We start from the raw sequence: 22,394 nt of genomic DNA, 5'->3' as shown, positions 1-22,394 counted from the left end.
GATTCTTGCTTAGTGCTTAAAACTACTAATCTGGAAGCAAATTGCTATCCTTTTGCTTTAGGAAAAGTGTAGTGAGAGAGGCCTACTTCAGTATACATTTGTATTTGTCAACATATGTAACACTCATTTGGATAAGAATATATTCTTGTCTTTCACATTCCACACTTGATATGTCCAGTAGTTTCAACCATATTTCAACCATATATATATATTTTTTTGTTTTGTTTTGTTTTTTAGAACTTCCCAAGTACCATCAAAATTGTTGTATTTGCTGCTAGTAACCATGTTTGGGATGTACAAGGGAATACGTAAAATGTTGGATCATTGTTATGAAGACATCAGGCCTGTTGAATTAGGAGTGATAGAGATTCCCAAAGTGATTTCACAGAAAGTTAATTGGCATTACATGGAAAAATACTTAATTAGTTTCTTGAAATTTTTAAAAATGTTGACTTTTAAAATCTGCTGTTGACCAGCTTTCTTTACTATAGGATTTCCTTATGTTTTTTATATTTACTCAGTACTTACTAATTTCTTTTTACACAGAGCCTGCAATGGTACTGTTTCCTAGAGCACATTATGGAAAATGTTGCTTACTTGTAAGGCAACTAACAGATTTAAACATTGTGTTGGTGGCATTATTCCTTTCACACCACCATACCACTTTTCCCACAAAGTAGCAATATTGAATTGCCCTCTTTTATGCCAGTGTCGAGAGTTACGGTGGTACTGTGTAAAGTTCTCTTGAGTAATGAATAACTTCTAATGTTGTTATACCTTTCAGCTTCAGTGTATGTTGATAATATTTTTACATTATTAATTCTTAGCCCTTGTTTCTTGAACCAGCTTCTAGCAGTCTTATAGGATACTAGAGAATAGTACTTCAGAGTTGGGATGCTTGGACAGGAGTCTCTGCTGAAGAATAGTTATTAGCCACAGGAGGGAGTATATCAGCATTATGAAATCTGCATTTCATAAGGGAGGAGAATGGGAACAACCAAAGTAACTGAGCTGGCCTGTAGAGCCTTGTGAAAGTTTTTTTGGGTATCATTTTTGTGCATGATCCTATGGGATTCATTTATAGTAAAAGGGACACTGGTCAACTTTACATTAATTAGCACGTTCAGTTAAGAGGTATAGGCTCTGGTAGAATTTACTTGTCAGTGATAAATGCTGTTCTCAAACATTACTATTAAAAGTAGAAAATCAACTCTAATATGTAAAGCAAAACTCTTAGGGAAGCTGTTTTCTATATTGGGCAGCTGACTGACTCAGCTTTGAATAGTACCGAGGAGGGTATCTGCTTGTATACCACCCCAAAATTCTAAAGTTTTTATCTTTTTGACCTTGTAAAATTAGTATATCCTGCTTTACAACCTTAAATCCCAAAGTCAAAATGATAATGGAGCTTAGATCCTTTAGACATACAGATTATATCGTATGTCTACGATATACCCTTTAAGAAGGGTCCTTATGGTAAGCCTCATCTGGCTCCTTTAAATACTAAATTTTCATTTGATAACATTAAAAGTTACATTATTTTTGGAAAATTGGGACCATGTGGATCTGATATCTGAATACAGTATTCTTAATAGAAATACAGGGTTCTGCTTTTAAGTACTTACTTCCTAGCAGAGTAGTTGTAACATCTATAAGCATGAAGTCTTGGTGGGCTTTTTATTCTTAAGTAGTATGTGTGGAGAATTCTATCAAGACAATCTTGTGAATATAAGATTGAGAGTCTTTACTAACTACAACCCTTGCATATTTATAACATATTCTGGGATAATTGAGTAAGTGCCTGTCATTATAATTTATAGTGGAAGTGGTATCAACTATTCACTTACAAAATTGCTCATGGATTACTAAGCAATCTCTTTTTCCTTTGGACAGCTGGAATGTTCTGAAGAACTGGGTGACCTTGTGAAATCTGTGGACCCTACATTGGCTCTTAGTGTGTACCTGAGGGCTAACGTCCCAAATAAAGTAATTCAGTGCTTTGCAGAAACAGGTCAAGTCCAGAAGATTGTTTTATATGCTAAAAAAGTGAGTTCAATGAAACAGATTCTCAATATAAATTCATCAAAACATTGAGAAATTAGCTTGTAGGAACTGTCAGTGACTTTAATAGTGAATTTCTTTAAATTTAGAATTATTTGAAAAAGTATAAACATTCTATTAGTTCTTAGGTACAGGATTATGCTTACTCAAAAATGGAGATACTGGGGCACCTGGCTGGCTTAGTAGGTAGACAGACATGCATTTCTGATTGAGGGGTTGCAAGTTCAAGCCCCATGTTGGGTGGAGAGATTACTTTTAAAAAAAAAAAATGGAGGCACTCTTGCTTGAGTTTTCAGAATTTAACATGTCAGGGGCATGTTTAATCTGTTAGAACAAACTTTGAAATGGTCATTCATTGAAACTAAGTAAGTCAATGATAAAAATTTATAGCTACCCATTCACATACATTACCACCAAGGTGTTTCTTTGTCTAATATAAGCAAACTAGAGTCAAGTTTAGTGTGTTAAGTTAAAACTGACTTTGTACTTTTCACCAGTAGTTCTATAGTAGCAAAATTCTATTGTAGAAAAAGCCTTTAAAGGATACAAAAATGAAACTTTGTAGCAGAGTTGCAAATTTTTGTCTATTTGTAGGTTGGATATACTCCAGACTGGATATTTTTGCTGAGAAATGTCATGCGTATCAGTCCAGATCAGGGACAGCAGTTTGCTCAGATGTTAGTTCAGGATGAAGAACCACTTGCTGATATCACACAGGTAAAGGCATTAAAATGTATTCTATAGAAGGTGATTTAAATAAGGAATGGGGGGATCTGGGTTTCAACAGCTTTGGAGAAAAATGGTTTATTAATCTTTGAATTTGTAGAAGCTAGAATGTGTCCATCTACATGCATAAACCTCAAGTATCTTATTAAAAAAGCAAAAACAAAAGTTGCAGAAGGCTGGACAGGAAGATACCACCTATATAAAGTTTTAAAACATGCAAAACAGGGGCACCTGGGTAGGTCAGTCGGTTGAGCATTCTACTTTTGATTTCAGCTCAGGTCTTGATCTCAGAATCCTGGGATTGAGCTTCAGGCTGGGCATGGAGCTTGTTTGGGATTTTTTTCTCTCTCTCTCTGCCCCTCTCGCCTGCTCACATGCATGTGCATTCTCTCTCAAATAAAAATTAAAAGAAAAAATGTGCAAAACAAACACCATCTTGTTTGGAGACGTATATGTATTAAAAATATGAAAACTACATGGGAATAATAAAACAAAGGATGGTTGCTTTTGTTGGATGAGGGAAGAGACATGTAGAGGAGGTGGGAGTCACAGATTCCTTTATATTTTAAATAGTTGATTAAAATTTTAAAGCTATTGTTTTTTATTGTGCTATTATGTAGTATCTTGAAATATTTTGTTTTTACCAGAACTAAAAATAACTACAGATGACAAAAATTTATCCTTAAATTACGAAGTGATATTATATAAATAATATTTAAATCTGGGATTTGGTCTGGCAATTTCTTATATGTAGAAGAGATTTCATTTACATATTAACACTATCATAAAGCATGCTTTAAATGTATTTAAACAATTTCCTTTAAATCCCTTTTTTTCCAGATTGTGGATGTCTTTATGGAATACAATCTAATTCAGCAGTGTACTGCATTCTTGCTTGATGCCCTGAAGAATAATCGTCCATCTGAAGGTCCTTTACAGACACGGTTGCTTGAGATGAACCTTATGCATGCACCTCAGGTATGTTTTTCACTGTTTTTTAAGGTTTTAGTAGTTAATTAGAGCTTTTTAGATTAAGCCGTTTGAAGCTACAGAGATGCCTTTGTACTCTCTTCATTATTAATTGACTCTTGAATCTTAATATGTAATCTGTGTATAGAATTATTAATATAAATGGGATGTAAAATAAATCTGTCCTATTTGTGGTTTTATAGGTCGCAGATGCTATTCTAGGGAATCAGATGTTTACACATTATGACCGGGCTCATATCGCTCAGCTGTGTGAAAAAGCTGGTCTACTGCAGCGTGCATTAGAGCACTTCACTGATTTATATGACATAAAGCGTGCAGTTGTTCACACCCATCTTCTTAACCCTGAGGTATTAATAGTCTTTTACCTAACAGAAACTGTTGTGATTGATTGGTTTATTGAAAATGTGTTTGTAGCACTGAATAATAGTAATTTCATTCCACCATTAGGTTCAGTATTATTTCATTTATTTATTTGTTTGTTTATTTACCTGTTTATTTTGTCCTCTAGTGGTTAGTGAATTACTTTGGGTCCTTATCAGTAGAAGACTCCCTAGAATGCCTCAGGGCCATGCTGTCTGCCAATATTCGTCAGAATCTTCAGATCTGTGTTCAGGTGGCTTCCAAGTATCATGAACAACTGTCAACTCAATCTCTGATTGAACTTTTTGAATCTTTCAAGAGTTTTGAAGGTAATTAGGAGTTTCTGAATTGTTTTTAATTGAGATAGTGAAGAGGGGTGTTGTTATGATCATAGGCTATTGGAAGTTCTTTCTACAAGATCATTTTTATGGGATGGTTTGAGTTTTACTTAATAAATGTCAACTTTTTTGTGCCAGGTTCTAGGGATGTGCAGTGAACGAGACTGTCTGCTTGAGTATTTCATAGATGAATTAAAGGCAGAATTTTAAGACCCAAATGTATGTAGTAGCTTAGTCATAATTGTATAAAATGAAAATATTAATCATTAGGTATAATAAGATTCCAGGCTTATGTTGTCTGAATCTTACAATGGCAAATGTTTCTAACCAAGGACATTTTGTGACTTGTCACTATACACTAGGTTTTTTCCATCTCTGTACTATAGATAATTTGGGCTGGATAATTTGTTTCGAGGGTGGGTTGTTCTGTGCATGCAGGATATTTAGTATCATCCCTAGCTTCTACGCACTAGATGCCAGTAACATCAGCTGCACCAGTTGTGGCCACCAAAAGTGTCCTAACATGTTGCCAAATGTCTGTCTCCTGGGAAGGCAGTCACTTCATTTGAGAATCACTGCTGTGCTGAATACTAAATCACTGTTGGGTGACTCTTTTATTAGCTAAATGTCTGGTCCCCAATTACCTTATTTTCCTTCTTTTTGTCATAATGCTCTAGATAGAAGGAATAAGAGATTTCTACTAGTTTTCTCAGTTTTTATAAGTTAACTATGCAGTACATTGATTTTATTCATTCAAGTACAGTAGCTACTAGTCACATGTAGTCACATAAAGTAATTAAAATTGAATACAATTAAAATTTTAGATCTTTAGTCACAGTAGCCACATTTCAAGTGCTTAATAGCTGCATGTGGTTAGTGGCTCCCATGTTGGACAGTGCAGATCTAGAACATATTCATCATTGCAGAATGTTCTATTGGACAGCCCTGTATTAAATTCTTTTCAAACCACTTTTGTATTTTTCCTATTAACTACATATAGGAAAAACCTGCTATAAGGGACTTCATTTAATATTTCTCATAGGGAATATGGTGTGATCATTGGCTTTCATACTAAATAGCCCCCTATTTCTCAACTACTAGAAAACATTGAATTGTGTCTTCTGTAGGGATTAAAGTACAAATCCATTTGTTGAACTGATTACTGGATTAATTAGTATTCTTAATTGAGCTTTTTGAGCAACCAGCAACCAGTTTTATTTGGGGCTATTCAACATAACACGTTTTTTACAACTGAGGTATAATTGACATAATATTATTTTTAATTGCTTAAATATTTTGCAGTTCTATCATAATCAGAGGTGTATCTATGCTTAATTTCAGTTATTTGTCTCTTTAAGGTCTCTTTTATTTTCTGGGATCCATTGTTAACTTTAGTCAGGACCCAGATGTGCACTTTAAGTATATTCAGGCAGCTTGCAAGACTGGGCAGATCAAAGAAGTAGAAAGAATCTGCAGAGAAAGCAACTGTTATGATCCTGAGCGAGTCAAGAATTTTCTCAAGGTAAGTGGTTTTGAGTAATGCACTTTCTGGTTGGATTGAGGATCAGCAGTTTTACACGGGTTTCCTCATAGTTTGAAAATATTTTTTCCCTAAATGGGAAATTTTTAACATTTTTTAAAACAATTTTAACAAATTGTGTGCTGAATTATTTCTCCAAATTTAATACTTTGTGGTTTCTTCTGAAATAGAGAAGGGAATTGGTAAATAATACCTAAGAATGACCATCTCTTTAAATGAAGGAAAAATAGCACTACGTCAAAGGAATTTCCTTTCATTTCAGTTTTGGAAGAAAATTTTGAAAAGTGGTTAGAGATTCTCCATGTCATTTTAGAATTCTCCATATACTACTTTTGAAGATTAAGATCAGCTTGCCCTCAGTGTTCTTTTCAGGAGCCTCTATTATATACAAAAGATTCTGTTATTTGAAGGACATCAGTTTATCTCTTATCAAATTAGCTTTTTTCTAGAAACTGAATAAATCATGTGTAATTCATTAAACTGAAGGTAAGATCAAACAGAAAGAAACCTTCACTTTGTGGCACTAGTTATAGGGAAGTAATAACTGCCTGTATTGGAGTGAAGAGTAATGGTATAAAGATTTTTAGCTCTTTTATTTTTTTTATTTTTTTTATGTCTTTATTTTGAGAGACAGAGACAGAGAGCGAGCAGGGGAGGGACAGAGAGAGGGAAAGACACAGAATCTGAAGCAGGCTCCAGGCTCTGAGCTGTGAGCAAAGAGCCCGACGCAGGGCTCAAACCAACGGACTGTGAGATCATGACCTGATATGAAGTCAGATGCTTAACTGACTGAGCCACCCAGGTGCCCCAGATTTTTAGCTCTTTAAAACATACCTAAGGGCAGCTGAATTTGTTTAATATTTACTTAACTTTAGCTTTATTCTCATACCTACTAGTTCCATTGTGAAAAAAATAAAACTTCTAAATTGGCAGTTGTCAGTAACAATCACGTAGAGTATGGAACACTGAGATGACCCCTTAAAAATGTACGTATTTATATATTTTGCATTTAAATTGTATATAAATACACACATATATAGATGAAATGATTCCAGAGACTATATATAAAATTCTTAAGTATTTTGTGCCTTTTGGAAGCATTTTGCATTGAAACTAAAACCAAGTGTTTATTTTGTAATTCAGTAAAAAAAAAAAACAAAAAACCTAGGCTTTTCCTATTCCTACACTGTTATTTTGGATAATCTATAGTTAACTGTTTGATCTTTTGAAGAATCACTACTGGCTTTTAGATTAAATAGCTAACGTCTTCGAGATTTTGGTGTAATGTGATAGTTAAAGTGTAGAAGTTATCCCATATTTTATATTAAAAGGTAAACACTCCCCCAGAGTTTAGCTTTATAATATCTTGGCCATCATGAGTATTCTGAGTAGCCTGGCTAGTCTGATGTATTTGAATCCAAGTCTTCCTGGTTTCAAAAAGCCCTCCAAATGAGAAGGATTTGATACTCCATGCTTGACTAGAGTACCCATGACAGTAGTTCACTTCCTCCTTTGAGTATCGGTACTGTTTCCTTTTTTAAAAAAATAGTACCGGATTCTTAAACTGATTTCCTTTTCATTGTTAGTAAGCTCTTGACTGTTATGCTTCAGTTGCCATTTCTTTAGAACTGTGTTTTGTATTTTTGAGTCATTTATGTGCAAAATGAGACTAAATTAACTTTTCCACTTAATTATGATCTTAAACTTCAAAAAAAAAAAATCTTTTGGATTCTGGAATGGTGCAGCTGTAGGTTGCTTAGCCTCCCTGAGATCTAACGAGAGAGGACTCCCCTTTGATACACTATGAATTAGGTACAAATCTGGTAGAGTAGGGATATGGATATGGATTTTGGGCTTTTAAACCAGTCAGACCTGGTTCAAATTCTATTTCTGTCATTAGCTATTATTCATTCAGTATCTGTTATATCAGGGAAATTAACTAATGTGCCTTAGCCTTGTTTTTTCCAACCAGAAGCTATGTTGATCAAGTCAAGTACCTTGTATGCCATAGGTGTTTAGGTGATACCCCTTGTTAATAAACTGTGTTGGTGGGCCTTGGAAGTAAAGTGGAGTCGGCCTACATGTGATCTCTATTAGGGAGGTTTTCTTTTTGGTTTTATGTTATTACTGACTGTGAAGGAATTTTAATTCCAGCTTGAGTTAGATGTAAACCTCGTGTCTTCTCTTCATTCTGAGATGGGAGCTCAGCACTAAGATGCTACTGTTGTTTTCAACCTTTCACCGCAGTAGTAAGAATGACATACTAGGCCCTTTAATCACTTTCCTTATTGACCTGTACAGTGTAGCTACAATGCTACATCTCATCATCATTGGCATTAAACTTCAGTTTGGAGGTGCTAGCTCTATGACAATTGGTGGTGTATGTACACTCTGTGATAAGAAAAATAATCTTGAACATTGAAGCACCAATTACATGTTAGCCACCAGGAATACAGAGATTGGTAGGTTATGACTTCTCTTTAAAGTGGCCTGTGAGCAGGGTGGAACAGTGTCATTCGCTTCATTTGGCTCCTGCATTAACCATGTGGAACTAAGGCTCTCCATAGAAAGCATGGAACTGTTCTTCAGACCCATGATGTGCTTCCTGCTACCTTTGATCTTATTTTTTATGCTTTTTTCTTTTCTGGTTGTACTTAAACCATACTTGCCTGCTTGTTATTCCTGGAACTCCCTGGACCCTCTTCTGCCCCAGGACCTTTGCTTATGTCCTTTTCCACTTTTTTCCTCAAATCTTCATGACCAGGATCTTTTACCTATATTCAGATTTCTGATGAATGTCATGAGAAAGGACATCTCAGCTTACCCTTTATAAAATAAAACCTATCCCTGTTCCATCCCCCCCCCCATATCCTGCTTTATTTTTCTTTAGAACATTTAACACTGTAAGACATTGTTTTTTCCCGATTAGAATAAGTTCCTTGAGAGAATGCTGCAGTGCATAAGAACAGTGTCTGGTATGGAGGTAGTCAGTAAATAATTAGTTAAGTGAATAATTTAATGTTTAAGAAAACCTCTGAATGTGTTTATAAAATTTCAGTTTTAATCTTTAACCATAATGGCTAGTGGGTAACCTTTCATTTTAGTATGTAATTAAAGGGGCGCCTGGGTGGCTCATTTGGTTAAGTGTCCAACTTGGGCTTAGGTCATGATCTCATGGTTCGTGGGTTTGAGCCCCCTGCGTTGGGCTATGTGCTGACAGCCAGCTCAGAGCCTGGAGCCTGCTTCATATTCTTGTCTCCCTCTTTCTCTGACCTTCCCCTGCTCACACTGTCTGTCTGTCTCTCTCTCAGAAATAAATAAAACATTTTAAAAATAATTAAAAATATTAATAGCATCATTCTCATGTATGAAATCATGTGCAAATTTAGACGATCAAAAACTAGTTTTTATCTACTTTTCCAATCTTACATTTTCTTTGGGAGTACAATATACTTGTCTTTGCCAGCAGAAATTTTAAACACCCATGCATGAGAATAGAACATCTAAGTAATCTTACATTACTTCCGAGTGTATTTCCTAAGTGGTAAAATAAAGTATTTAATATTTTATGTGATTATTAAAGAGAATAAAGAGGACTAGTGTGTTGATCCACTAACTTTTTGATGTTCATTTAGTAGGAAAAACTTGGCCAACTGAAATCTTTTGGATAGGTAGATCCAACATTTTGTCTAGAAATTACTGTAGCAGCTGTTAGGACAGAGTTTCCATGATGCTAAAATAAATAACACATGCTTTAAGACTTTCCTTAATGTGAAAAATCTGCAGCTGGACTTCCACTTCAGATTTACGGCCATTTTGATTTTTTATTCCAGGATTTCTTCTGACTCCTAGATTTAGTTTGGTGTTCTCTGATCACTTCATAGGCTAATCTTCAGTTATTTATAATTGGATGAGTGATATGTGCTAAACTTAGGAACTATTTTATTGTAACATTGCAAATGTTCTTAGTGGCTGTCATTGGGGAAAGTCCTATCCTGCTTAGTTCTACTTGCTTAGTAGACGGTCATAGAGGAATCATTTATTGAGGAATGTTTTACTTTGTATAAATGAATTCCTGATGGAAACTGTTGTTTTTTGTGCTGTACCTTATGTCTGTGGAATGTAACAGGACATGTATCAGGTAAATGCCCAGTATAGGTCTTACCTACCTGTCTGTAACATCTGTGTAAATCTCGTAGGATTATAGCTTGGTATTTGTAATGGTAAAAGCAATTGGTAATTTAAAGATGTCTTTTTTTTATGTGCTATCACAGCAGCATGTGGTATACTCGTGGCTGTCACCATCATGCTGCTCCTTGTAGGCTTTGTTGTAATAGTGTTAGAGGCTGGACATATAGATTGGTATTTGGGAGGGGTAAAAATCATTAGTTTGAAACAACTGTGAGCCGTTTTTGCCATAATTTTGACAATGTGACTGTAGTTCTTAAGTCAATACCCAATTCAGTTGAAATGTTACTGTTAAAGTCCCCAGTGTGATGATATTCTGTCCTGAATGCCACTGGTGGCTCCAAAATCTTAATTTGTTGCTCTTTTTGGTAAATGCTATATGTGGAAAAGACCTGATATTTTGCTATGATTCTAAGTAGTCAGGATTTACTAAAACTGGGATGAGCACACACCAGCTACTGGGGCATTTTTTTCTTTGAGAGAAGAGTCAAGTTTATGTGAGCCTTTCCCACCAGTGTAGAACAGATTCTCCTATTTTACATAGATTCGACAGCTCACAGAAGGAGACAATTATGGTTTCTTTTTTCTTTTTTCAGGAAGCGAAGCTAACAGATCAGTTACCACTTATCATTGTGTGTGATCGATTTGACTTTGTCCATGATTTGGTGCTGTATTTATATAGAAATAATCTTCAAAAGTATATAGAGATATATGTACAGAAGGTAGGTAATACTTAAAAATACCTTATTGTAGATTGTACTTCTTACATTCTGGAAATCTTCATTTCCATTTGAAACTCTGTACAAAATGGGAGTGTTCTGCTCCAGTGGCTTTCAACTTTTTTTTCCCTCTTCAGGATCCTGATTTAGATTAGAATTTTACATTCAGGTATAAGTACAGAACAAACTGCAATCGTTGAAAAAGTTGGGTGACACCTACACACCACTTGGTGGCCCAGCCCCTGAGGTGTTTGTACAGAGGCCATAGACTTTTAAAGCACAGTAAAACCATCTTAAATACTGATCTTAGGAAGTTTACCTTATATCTCCAGAAATAGAAAGGAGGTTCTGCTGTAATAGAGGCCTTTTAATTAGCCTTCTATAGACATTCTGTGACCATAGCTTCTTTGGACTTACTTTATGTGGAGCAATATTGAGGTAATTATTTAACCAAGCCGCACTTTCTGCTAACTTTTCCTGTCTACTTGCAAATTTAGACTCTCAGTTTATTACTACATTTTAAAACTGAGCTAAGAAAAGAGGGAAATGAGTTTAAATTTTTAAAAACTTCTTTCTGCTTTGGTTTTTAATAAGATAATGACTTTTTTCCTTAAACCATAGGTGAATCCAAGTCGACTTCCTGTGGTTATTGGAGGATTGCTTGATGTTGATTGCTCTGAAGATGTCATTAAAAATTTGATTCTTGTTGTAAGAGGTCAATTCTCGACTGATGAGCTTGTAGCTGAGGTTGAAAAAAGAAACAGGTGTGGTACCATTTTGGCCTACATAACTGGGATAAATTACTAGTCTCTCTTAGCTTAGTAATGGATAAAAATACAACCTGTCAGTTGCCTAAAAGCTATTTAATCAAAGGTGGATCATACTTCCTTGGAGATACCTAATTTAGAAGTGATAAGTTAGCTGTAAGTGCTGAAAGAACTCTGTTTTCTTTTTTTGTTTAATGTTTATTCATTTTTGAGAGACTGAGAGAGGGAGACAGAATCGACGCAGGGCTTGAACTCATGAACCGTGAGATCATGTCAGACGCTTAACCGACTGAGCCACCCAGGCACCCCTAGAATACTGATTTTGTTTGTTGCGTGTCCCAAGCAAATAGCCAGATTGTTACAGTTAGACAATTTGGTCTTTAAGTTACAAGTTATATTGTGGTAAACTAGATTGGCATCTGAGTCACTAGTCTAAATGTGCCTTAGCTAATCATTCTTTCAGTTGCCATGGCATATCTGCTTGGGTTGCATGTATTTATAGGATCTTGATTTTTTTTGCCTTAATATAAAAGTTGTGTCTTTACCCTAATGGAAACGTGTTCAAAGTAACTACATGTTTTTGGTAGCCAAAATATGGGCTGCTGTTTTTCCTCTGGGTGCTTTTGATACTTCACCATGGTCAAAAGAGTGTTAGTCATTAGGACCTTTGAAACATAAGCTATAGTGTAGTGAAAACATGATCGTTGGTGGAATGATCATATGACTGTCAATATTATTAAACTTAGAGTTTCTAATGCTACCAGATTTTTTCCCATTGTATATTTAGAGTATTGCCCCCTTTGGCTATCGGTAATATCTGTCAATTGTGTTAAAATTATAAGGAACCTTAGATAATCTGGCCTGTTTTCTCATATCACATCCCCATCTTACTTCCAAATATCTAGATATTTTGTCCCGTATGAAAAAGAATAATATGAATCTATGAATCTCTTCTTTCTATATCCTATCTAGATAATGTGGCAGATAGGTCTAGGAGACTCTAAAGATACCTTCTGTGTAATCTTGGGCAAATCATTTAATCATCTCTGAATCTTAATGTCCCAGTTTGTAATGGAATTGTTGAGAATTCAAAATTATGTATGGGAAAGCATATTATATACCGTATAAGGTACTTCTGTAGTAAGCATGTCAAGAGTTGTGTGTGTGTGTTTTTTTTTTTTTTAATAATACAGCATGTGTGGTTTTGTGTGTGTGTGTTTTTTTTAATACTAGATTGAAACTGCTTCTGCCTTGGCTAGAGGCCAGAATTCATGAGGGCTGTGAGGAGCCTGCTACTCACAACGCATTAGCCAAAATCTACATAGACAGTAATAACAACCCAGAGAGATTTCTTCGTGAAAATCCTTACTATGACAGTCGTGTTGTTGGAAAGTATTGTGAGAAGAGAGATCCACATTTGGCTTGTGTTGCTTATGAACGTGGCCAGTGTGATCTGGAACTTATTAATGTGAGTACTAATAGCTGAATGTGTATAGCGAGAAGGCTGCATTTTAAAAACCTGTTGTGTAATGTTAAGTTAGTGAATTTTGAATTAAACGGTGGCTGTAGGTAATATAGAGCATTTCTTGTAGATGTGTGCTTTTTAAAAAAAAAAACTTTATTTGCTGATAATCGTGATTTTAAAGTGACCAAAATAGTAAATTAAGGCTATCTTCAATTATTAACATTTTAATCTAATAGTTTTATTACTGTGTTTTCATACACTGTCTCATATATAAACTCAAATACATACCATACCTGTGTATATGTGTGTAGTTAAGAGAATAAGTTGCATATCTCTTCAGTGTGTATTTCTAAGAGTAAAGATACTGTTTTGTAACCACACTGTGACCAACTTGACAAACTTCAGTCATTTTGACACTGACAGGATACTTTTAATATACCTGTTTTATTGTAGTTTTGTCATTGACCCAGTCAATGACATTTTATAACATTTTTTTCCATTTAGTACAGGATTACATACAGATTTTTAATAAGAAAAACTTGGTTGTGACCTATTCAGGTTTATATGTAAAAGTAATGGAATTTTTCCCAATAAAACAGTAAATAGGGTGTATTTATATAAAGGAAATAACCTTTAAAGTAGTTAGTCTATGAAAAGTCTTTACTTTTTACCTTGAAACTAACCATTAAAATCTTATTTAGGTTTGCAATGAGAATTCCCTCTTCAAAAGTCTTTCCCGCTATTTGGTACGCCGTAAGGACCCAGAACTATGGGGTAGTGTGCTGCTGGAAAGCAATCCTTACAGGAGACCCCTTATTGATCAGGTAAAATTGGCAAATGTGCTTAAGGCTCCTTTTTAAAATGTTTGTTTATTTATTTTTTGAGAGAGTGTATACACAAGTGGGGGGAGGGGTAGAGAGAAGAGGGAGAAAGAAATCCCAAGCAGGTCCAACACATGTCAGTGCAGAGTCTGATTAGAGGCTGGAACTTGCACACTGTGAAATCGTGACTTGAGCCAAAAACAAGAGTCAGGACGCTTAACCAACTGAACCACCCAGGCACCCCTTAAGGCTCATCTTTTTAACTATAAATAAATACCTTTCCCATTATCAAATACCCATATGTACTCAGATGGATCATATTTTACTATGAGAGAAGGCAGTAAAAAGAATAAAATAAAACTGTACTCATATATATATAAATACATACCATAAATTGAAAACATTTTTTAAAACTCTGAAAAATGAAAAAAGTGTAAAAATTGAATGTTGTTATAATGGTTCTTAAATACTCCTGGTTGAAGTATAACTATGGAAGAGAATAAATCGAAAGCTGTTAATTTTCCTTCCTCTCCTAGGAAGCATTTCTAAGGAAAATTCCCATGTTAAATAGAAAGCTTCCTGGAATAATTTATTGAAGAATCTGGGAGCCATATAACTAGCCAAAAATGGAGGAATTACTAAGTCGGTATTGCCACATCTATATATTCAAATTATATGTAGCCATTAAAGCAATAATGAGGAGTGGTTATTTTGGATAATGTTTTAATCAAGAAAAAAGAAATTATGTAATTAGGGTGATTTTTCAGGAGAATGCAATTATGCATAATATGGGTATGTGTGAATTTGTGTAGAAAACACCTTTGTGTGGTAAAGGTATTTTTCCTATGCCAGATTATTCTTATTAGATAATGTCTTCATAACCACCCTGATTTTTAGTACTTAACTCTATATGTACTCTGTAGGTTGTACAGACAGCCTTGTCTGAAACTCAGGACCCTGAAGAAGTGTCAGTAACTGTCAAGGCTTTTATGACTGCAGACCTTCCTAATGAACTCATTGAACTGCTGGAGAAAATTGTCCTTGATAACTCTGTATTCAGTGAACACAGGTATGCTATAAGAAGAGTCCCTTGGCTCTTTATATTCAGCCTTTTTTTTTTTTTTTTAAGTTTATGTATTTTGAGAGAGAGTGAGAGAAAGCAAGCAGGGGATGGGCAGAGAGAGGGAGAGAAAGAATCCCAACCAGGCTCTACACCATCAGCATGGAGCCTGATGAGGAGCTTGAACTCTAACTGTGAGGTTATGATCTGAGACCAAACTAAGAGTCAGACACTTAACCAACTGAGCCATCCAGGCATGCACGCCTCTCCCCGCCCCCACCCCATTCAGTCCTAAATTATGGCCAGTCAGTTTTGAGAAGGAACAGAAAGACAAAGATTAGAGAATGTTGTCTGAATTATTACTTTTCTCATACACTCTTCATCCTGTCATTGAGATAAAAAACTCTTCATAGATGTAGTGTTTATTCTTTAGGACTAATAAGCTTTTGAAATAATACATCCAAAAAAAATTTTTTTTTCCTTAAAAGGAATCTGCAAAACCTCCTCATCCTCACTGCAATCAAGGCTGACCGTACACGTGTTATGGAGTATATTAACCGCCTGGATAATTATGACGCCCCAGATATTGCCAATATCGCCATCTGCAATGAGTTGTTTGAAGAAGCATTTGCCATTTTCCGGAAATTTGATGTCAATACTTCAGCAGTACAGGTAGATCTTTAGATTGCTTAAATTGATTTACCGAAGGTAATACCTTCTCTTGATTATTATATGCATTGACCTGTTAGGCCCAGCATAATTGATGGCTTGGGCAATAGAAAAAGCAGTAAAATCCTAACCATTTACATGTAGTTGCTATGTGACAAGATTCATTCTACTGTAACCCTAATTCAGAAATTGGTTGCCTAGGTCTTGATTGAACATATTGGAAACTTGGACCGGGCATATGAGTTTGCTGAACGCTGCAATGAACCTGCAGTCTGGAGTCAGCTTGCAAAAGCCCAGTTGCAGAAAGGAATGGTGAAAGAAGCCATTGATTCTTACATCAAAGCAGATGATCCTTCATCATACATGGAAGTTGTTCAGGCTGCCAACACCAGTGGTATGACCTCTTTAATGTGTTTGTGACCTCAGAAAATGTACCTACACTATAATTAGCCTAAGCATTAGGACATCGGTCTGTTCTGAATTTCTATAGGAGTTAGATCTGCATGATTACTTGTGAAGATATTTAGCACTCCCATTTTAGTCCATACAGAGAGGCTGCATTTTATGAACTTACAAAGGTCCATAGGGAAGATTAATTTTATGTTTTGAAATCTCATATAATTCTATTGAGTTCTAGTCTTAACAACTTTAAAGAAAAGGAGAAATTTAGCTGTTCATTTGATCAGTGATAATACAGAAGTATAACAGGAATTTTGCCATTTTAGATGCATTTCATTGTTTAGATTTGTCATTTTCTATATTGTTTCCTTAAAAAGGAAATTAACAGCAATGCTCATTTAAGTGAGTGAAAAGATAAATGTTAGGATATTAGTGTTTGGATTTATTTTCTTCTTTATTCTTAGGAAACTGGGAAGAACTAGTGAAGTACTTGCAGATGGCCCGTAAGAAGGCTCGTGAGTCCTATGTCGAGACAGAATTGATATTTGCACTGGCTAAAACAAACCGCCTTGCAGAGTTGGAAGAATTCATCAATGGGCCAAATAATGCTCATATCCAACAAGTGGGTTTCCTTTTTAGATTTTTTCAGAATGTAAAAATTAACTGTTAAGCAACTTTTAATCAGTAGGATCAACCCATCACAACTGATGATTCCAAAGGAAGTACAGTGTTTATCAGTATTAAATTAAATTGTGACTTTGGAAAGAGGATTGAGTTTAGGTTTACCGAAAATGGATCGTATTTGTTTGTTTCAGGTTGGCGATCGTTGTTATGATGAAAAAATGTATGATGCTGCTAAGTTACTGTACAATAATGTCTCCAATTTTGGACGCTTGGCATCTACCCTGGTTCACCTGGGTGAATATCAGGCAGCTGTTGATGGAGCTAGGAAGGCTAACAGTACTCGAACATGGAAAGAGGTAATCTCAATACCAGTCTGAGTGAAGAATTACGATTTTTAGAAATCTCTTTAAACTGATTAATTGAATTAACCAGACATGTTTACATTTGAGTTTACGTAGTTGAAATTTTTGTTATAGGTCTGCTTCGCCTGTGTAGATGGCAAGGAGTTCCGTCTGGCTCAGATGTGTGGGCTTCATATTGTAGTGCATGCAGATGAATTGGAGGAACTTATCAACTACTATCAGGTAATGAACAAGAGTCTTTTATTAATTAAGATCTATTGCCATAGATAGTATCAGTCTTTAATTACATATTTCCCTTACTCAGGATCGAGGATACTTTGAAGAACTGATAACCATGTTGGAAGCAGCACTGGGACTTGAGCGAGCTCATATGGGAATGTTTACCGAACTAGCTATTCTATATTCTAAATTTAAGCCACAGAAAATGAGGGAGCACCTGGAGCTGTTCTGGTCCAGAGTGAATATTCCTAAGGTAACCAACCTTTTGACATTGTGAGGTAGTTCTGTAGTTATAACTAAAACTTTAATGGGTTGCCTGGGTGGCTCAATCAGTTAAGCATCCCAACTCTTGATTTTGGTTCATGTCATGACCTCATGGTTTGTGGGTTTAGGCCCACTTCGGGCTCTGCGTTGACAGTGTGGAGTTTGCTTGGGATTCTCTCTCTCTCTCCCTTTCTCTGTCCCTCATCCACTTTCACATGTGTGTGCATGTGCATGCTCTTTCTCTCAAAGTAAACTTTAAAGTATCTTTTCTTTTTTAAGCTTTAGCTAGAATTACAGACCCATATGTAAAGCAATAAAATTTCTCTTACGTAGGTGCTTAGAGCTGCAGAACAAGCTCATCTCTGGGCAGAATTGGTGTTTTTGTATGACAAGTATGAAGAGTATGATAATGCCATAATTACTATGATGAATCATCCAACTGATGCATGGAAAGAAGGACAGTTCAAAGATATTATTACCAAGGTGTGTATTTTCTTCAGAAGATGCAAGTTTCAAAAGGAGCTCATTAGAAAATAACTCCTAATTTCTATGCGGACTTTGTCCATTTTAGGTTGCCAATGTGGAACTATACTACAGAGCAATACAGTTCTACTTAGAATTCAAGCCTCTGTTGTTAAATGATTTGCTGATGGTGCTATCTCCACGGCTGGATCATACTCGTGCTGTCAATTATTTCAGCAAGGTAATTTTAAAAACTTCAGAACCTTATAGTCAGAAACTAAGACATACATGGGTAACTTTTGTGTATGGAACTTTAAGGATTTATTATGTTTGTAAAACACTCTTTATTTTAAAGGTTAAACAGCTGCCACTGGTGAAACCATATTTGCGTTCAGTTCAAAACCACAACAACAAATCTGTGAATGAGTCACTGAACAACCTCTTCATTACCGAAGAAGATTATCAGGTGAAACTTTTCAGTTCTTGCATACATTCTCAAAATTCAGGTTATAATTGGGTTGTTGATATGTTTTGGAGGGAAAAACCCAAATCCCTCCAAACGGAAAGGAGGAACCCAATGGAAAAAGCCCATTATCCCTTAGATTTCTAAACACTAGGTACTTGTATGCTTAGGATCTAAATTTAGTGGTGTTTTTAGGATCGATAAATCTGACAAAATTTTAAGTGCCAAGTTTGTGCCAAGAATTTTGCTTTAAATCTTGGTTAATGCTTTAGAAAAAATGTTATGGTTACTTCATCCCTAAATATCTTGACTGTGGGTAAGGTTCAAAAAGTCTTTAATTTTTGGGGCGCGTGGGTGGCTCAGTCAGTTAAGCGGCCGACTTCGGCTCAGGTCATGATCTCGCAGTCCGTGCGTTCAAGCCCCGCGTCACGGTCTGTGCTCACGGCTCAGAGCCTGGAGTTTGTTTCAGATTCTGTGTCTCCCTCTCTCTCTGCCCCTCCCCCAGCTCGTGCTCTGTCTCTCTCTGTCTCAAAAACAAATAAATGTTAAAAAAGAAAATTAAATTGATTTTTTAACTAGTCTGTAAAACTGGGTATTAAGTGTATTTATTCACTGCTTTTCTTGCTCTATAGCATATTAGTATCTGTCTTTTAATAAACTTTCCTTTGTGAAGAATTTCGCAAAAACAAATTAGAGTTAAGGTTAAGCCAATTGCCTTTTTTCTTTCTCTTGTTATCAACATACGATGGGTTCAGATCCCATGCTGAGTTGTATGACTAAATACCGTGTCAGGTTGTATCAGAAGTTTCTGTGAAGCGTAAAATCTTATCTTCCCAATTACAAATCCTCCCATTTTCATAACTGTTCAAAGTTTTTATACTGAAAACTGTGGAGAAAATTGTAGAAATTTTATAGTACCCTTGAGGACTTTATTGTTATACAGTCAGATTGAAGAACCTCGATACTTATTCAGCTTACAACTTCTGGTTTGATGTTTAAATGCTGTCGTATTATAATGCTCATTGACAAAGCTGTATTCTGTATTTTGATCTATACAACATAATGATTATATTATATGCAGTCAGTCATATACAGTAATGACTCCTTGATCAAGAATCATGGAACAAATTTTAAACTTAAATGAAACTGATTTGGCATTGGATGGCTTTTTTATTTTTAAGGCTCTGCGAACATCAATAGATGCTTATGACAACTTTGACAATATCTCACTTGCTCAGCGTTTGGAAAAACATGAACTCATTGAGTTCAGAAGAATTGCTGCTTATCTCTTCAAAGGCAACAACCGCTGGAAACAGAGTGTAGAGCTGTGCAAGAAAGATAGCCTGTACAAGGTGGGAAAGTTGGTGGGGGTGGGTCTGTTAGGTCAAGTACTAGATGACCTGTCTTAACCCTATAATGGTGTATTAGAAGTGATGACAGGGGCACCTTGGAGACTTAGTTGGTTAAGTCTCCAACTCTGGGTTTCAGCTTAGGTGATGTTCTGACTGTGAGTTTGAGCCCCTCTCTTTTTGCCCCTCCCCCACTTGGTTGTACTTGCTCTTTCTTAAAATAAACAAACTTAGAAGAAATTAAAAGAGAAGTGAATATGGTCTATGCAAGTATTAGCCTTGCAAATGTGAGAATTGTCTTTAAGCTCCCATTTGAGGGAAGTGGTAATTAAGTCAATTTCTTGATTCTAGTGATTGTCTTCTGTCAAACCTCTCTCTGTTTAAAAAAAAAAAAGAATGTTTACCCTATTTTTTTCTTTTCTTTCAACAACTCTAAATTTAAATGATATAACTGGGATTTCACACACACACACACACATTGTATAACTGGTTTGCCAGTTTAGTATATTTGAGTTTAATGTTTGACCATCATCCTTTCTTTTGAATAGGATGCAATGCAGTATGCCTCTGAATCTAAAGATACTGAGTTGGCTGAAGAACTCCTACAGTGGTTTTTGCAAGAAGAAAAAAGAGAGTGCTTTGGAGCTTGTCTTTTCACCTGTTACGATCTTTTAAGGCCAGATGTTGTCCTTGAAACTGCATGGAGGCACAATATCATGGATTTTGCCATGCCCTATTTCATCCAGGTCATGAAGGAATACTTGACAAAGGTAATGGCGTCTCTGGGTGTATTCAGAACCACTTATCTAGAGGACGTGTAAAAGTCCATTTGCAGATTTATTTATTTTTTTCAAATTTTTTTTTTCTAGTAGAAGTAAATCATTTGGTTGTCATGAAATTTTTGTTCTCCAGAAATGTTTAATGTCTGACAAATGACAATGAATAGAAAAGGGAACTCAAACATAACATTTCAATATGTTTACCCTCCATGTATTTCTGAGGGTGAATAGTATTACTTCTATATTATATGTTTGTTTTTAAACATCTGATAAAAAAAAATTTTTTTTTTCCAAAATAACATCTTTCTTAAGTCCATTCTTGTGACTTAGATGTCCATAACTTAGTAGTATAGATTCCCTTTTATTTGGTTGCTTCTTGACTTTAATATGTATGCCTGTTTCTTTTGGGGAAGCAAAATCTTTGTTGTAAATATCCTGTTAGTTTTCTCAATATTTTGATAGTTTAACCCTTAATTTTAAAAAATCCTAGGAGGTTAACAATTAACATATTACCTAAAAGTGCATTAAACAAGCTGGTTATAATCATTTTATAAAATTCACCTACTCCTCTTCGTGTCCCTTTTTGATGTCATAATATTTTTTACTCACTCAACCCTCAACAGTTACTAGCTCTTTACTGTAGAACATTTAAAAATGGTCCTAAAGGATCCATTTGTCGAAGCAAAACAAGCTTATTAAATTCAGAGTTTCACATCTGATCTCTTCAGCATGCCTGAGTAAAGGGGAAAAACAAAGCACTACTAACAGCCCCCAGTATGAATATTTCCTTAGGCTGCCATCTAGTAGATATCATTATGTCCAGTTATAATTTTTTAAGAATTAACTTTTTTTGGTATAAAAACTGCTTGGAAGTCGAGTGTAAGAAAACAGTTGCCTTTATATTAGCCATAGATGAGAATAGGTTCTTTTTGTATGCATAATGCCAACTTAGGAGACCTGGCTCTAAGCTGCTGTTAACCAAAATGCTGTAAGTTTTTCTAGTGATTATGCTGCTTTCTTTCACACTGACTCTAGCATAAATTCTTCTGCAATAAGCTCTGAAGTTTAAAAAAAAGGTTCTAAATTTTGCTTCCAGTATGCCCTTTATTTTCACTTTTCTCATGCCTTTTTTAGTGGTTAGATGTTTCTCCCCTGAACCTTTGTTGCTGATTCTACCTTTTTATGCTCAATATGGAATTTGATTTTTTTCTAAGCTGCACCTTCTGAATTCCTTTGCAGGTTGATGCAATAAAGGAAAAGGTGAAAGTTGATTCTTTTCCATCTTTAAGTCTGGAGGACTAAGTCTAAGGAATTTGCATGATTTTTTTCCTTCCTTTTCTACGCTGCTGCTGCTTTTTACCCCCAATAAATTTTCACTAAAGCCTCTGCAAGTCCCTTGAAACATAACTATAATAGAGCTGTAGGACATTAGTAGATGTTTGCTACTAATCGGCTAATAGGCTTTAGGAAGGGCAGGAGGCTAATCAGTAGTTGGTTCACAGTCTCTCTTAAATGTATTATTAAAAACTGAGCATGGTGAGTTTCCATATTAATTCCAAAGTTTCAGGAAATTTCTCTTCCCTGTCAGGGTATCTGGACCATAATAGGATTTTCTTAATACTCTGAATAAATTTAAGCAGCCTCTGGTTTTATTTTGTAAGCTTGCCTGACAGTTGTTGAATTTATATATGTATATATATGCCCTAAAAGGCTTTTTGGGGTTTTTTTTTTTTTGGTATTGAAGGACTGTGATCCAGTTTCTGATCTCT

The 22,394-nt window shown here is 35.5% G+C and overlaps 1 protein-coding gene across 2 annotated transcripts in view; it reads left to right on the top strand.

Moving 5' to 3' along the window:
- Nucleotides 1-22,394, top strand: part of CLTC (clathrin heavy chain) — a 64,937-nt gene that overhangs the window by 35,119 nt on the left and 7,424 nt on the right. Inside the window, exons 9-31 of one of the 2 annotated variants that reach the window (XM_039247308.1) lie at nt 1,894-2,046; nt 2,656-2,778; nt 3,628-3,765; nt 3,960-4,124; nt 4,286-4,466; nt 5,834-5,997; nt 10,800-10,925; nt 11,544-11,686; nt 12,923-13,157; nt 13,856-13,978; nt 14,899-15,044; nt 15,524-15,707; nt 15,906-16,098; nt 16,568-16,725; nt 16,919-17,083; nt 17,204-17,311; nt 17,394-17,561; nt 17,906-18,055; nt 18,144-18,275; nt 18,390-18,500; nt 19,679-19,849; nt 20,395-20,616; nt 21,865-21,885. In XM_039247308.1, the coding sequence (XP_039103239.1) occupies nt 1,894-2,046; nt 2,656-2,778; nt 3,628-3,765; nt 3,960-4,124; nt 4,286-4,466; nt 5,834-5,997; nt 10,800-10,925; nt 11,544-11,686; nt 12,923-13,157; nt 13,856-13,978; nt 14,899-15,044; nt 15,524-15,707; nt 15,906-16,098; nt 16,568-16,725; nt 16,919-17,083; nt 17,204-17,311; nt 17,394-17,561; nt 17,906-18,055; nt 18,144-18,275; nt 18,390-18,500; nt 19,679-19,849; nt 20,395-20,616; nt 21,865-21,885 (3,480 nt within the window). The remainder of the gene's footprint in view (nt 1-1,893; nt 2,047-2,655; nt 2,779-3,627; nt 3,766-3,959; nt 4,125-4,285; nt 4,467-5,833; nt 5,998-10,799; nt 10,926-11,543; nt 11,687-12,922; nt 13,158-13,855; nt 13,979-14,898; nt 15,045-15,523; nt 15,708-15,905; nt 16,099-16,567; nt 16,726-16,918; nt 17,084-17,203; nt 17,312-17,393; nt 17,562-17,905; nt 18,056-18,143; nt 18,276-18,389; nt 18,501-19,678; nt 19,850-20,394; nt 20,617-21,864; nt 21,886-22,394) is intronic. The other variant, XM_039247309.1, reaches the window with a different exon arrangement.

Source organism: Hyaena hyaena, unplaced genomic scaffold (genome assembly GCF_003009895.1).
Source record: "Hyaena hyaena isolate Hyena2069 unplaced genomic scaffold, ASM300989v1 scaffold_298, whole genome shotgun sequence".
Classification (NCBI taxonomy): domain Eukaryota; kingdom Metazoa; phylum Chordata; class Mammalia; order Carnivora; family Hyaenidae; genus Hyaena; species Hyaena hyaena.
The sequence above is the reverse complement of the archived record's forward strand: the minus strand, read 5'-3'. Positions and strand labels throughout refer to the sequence as shown.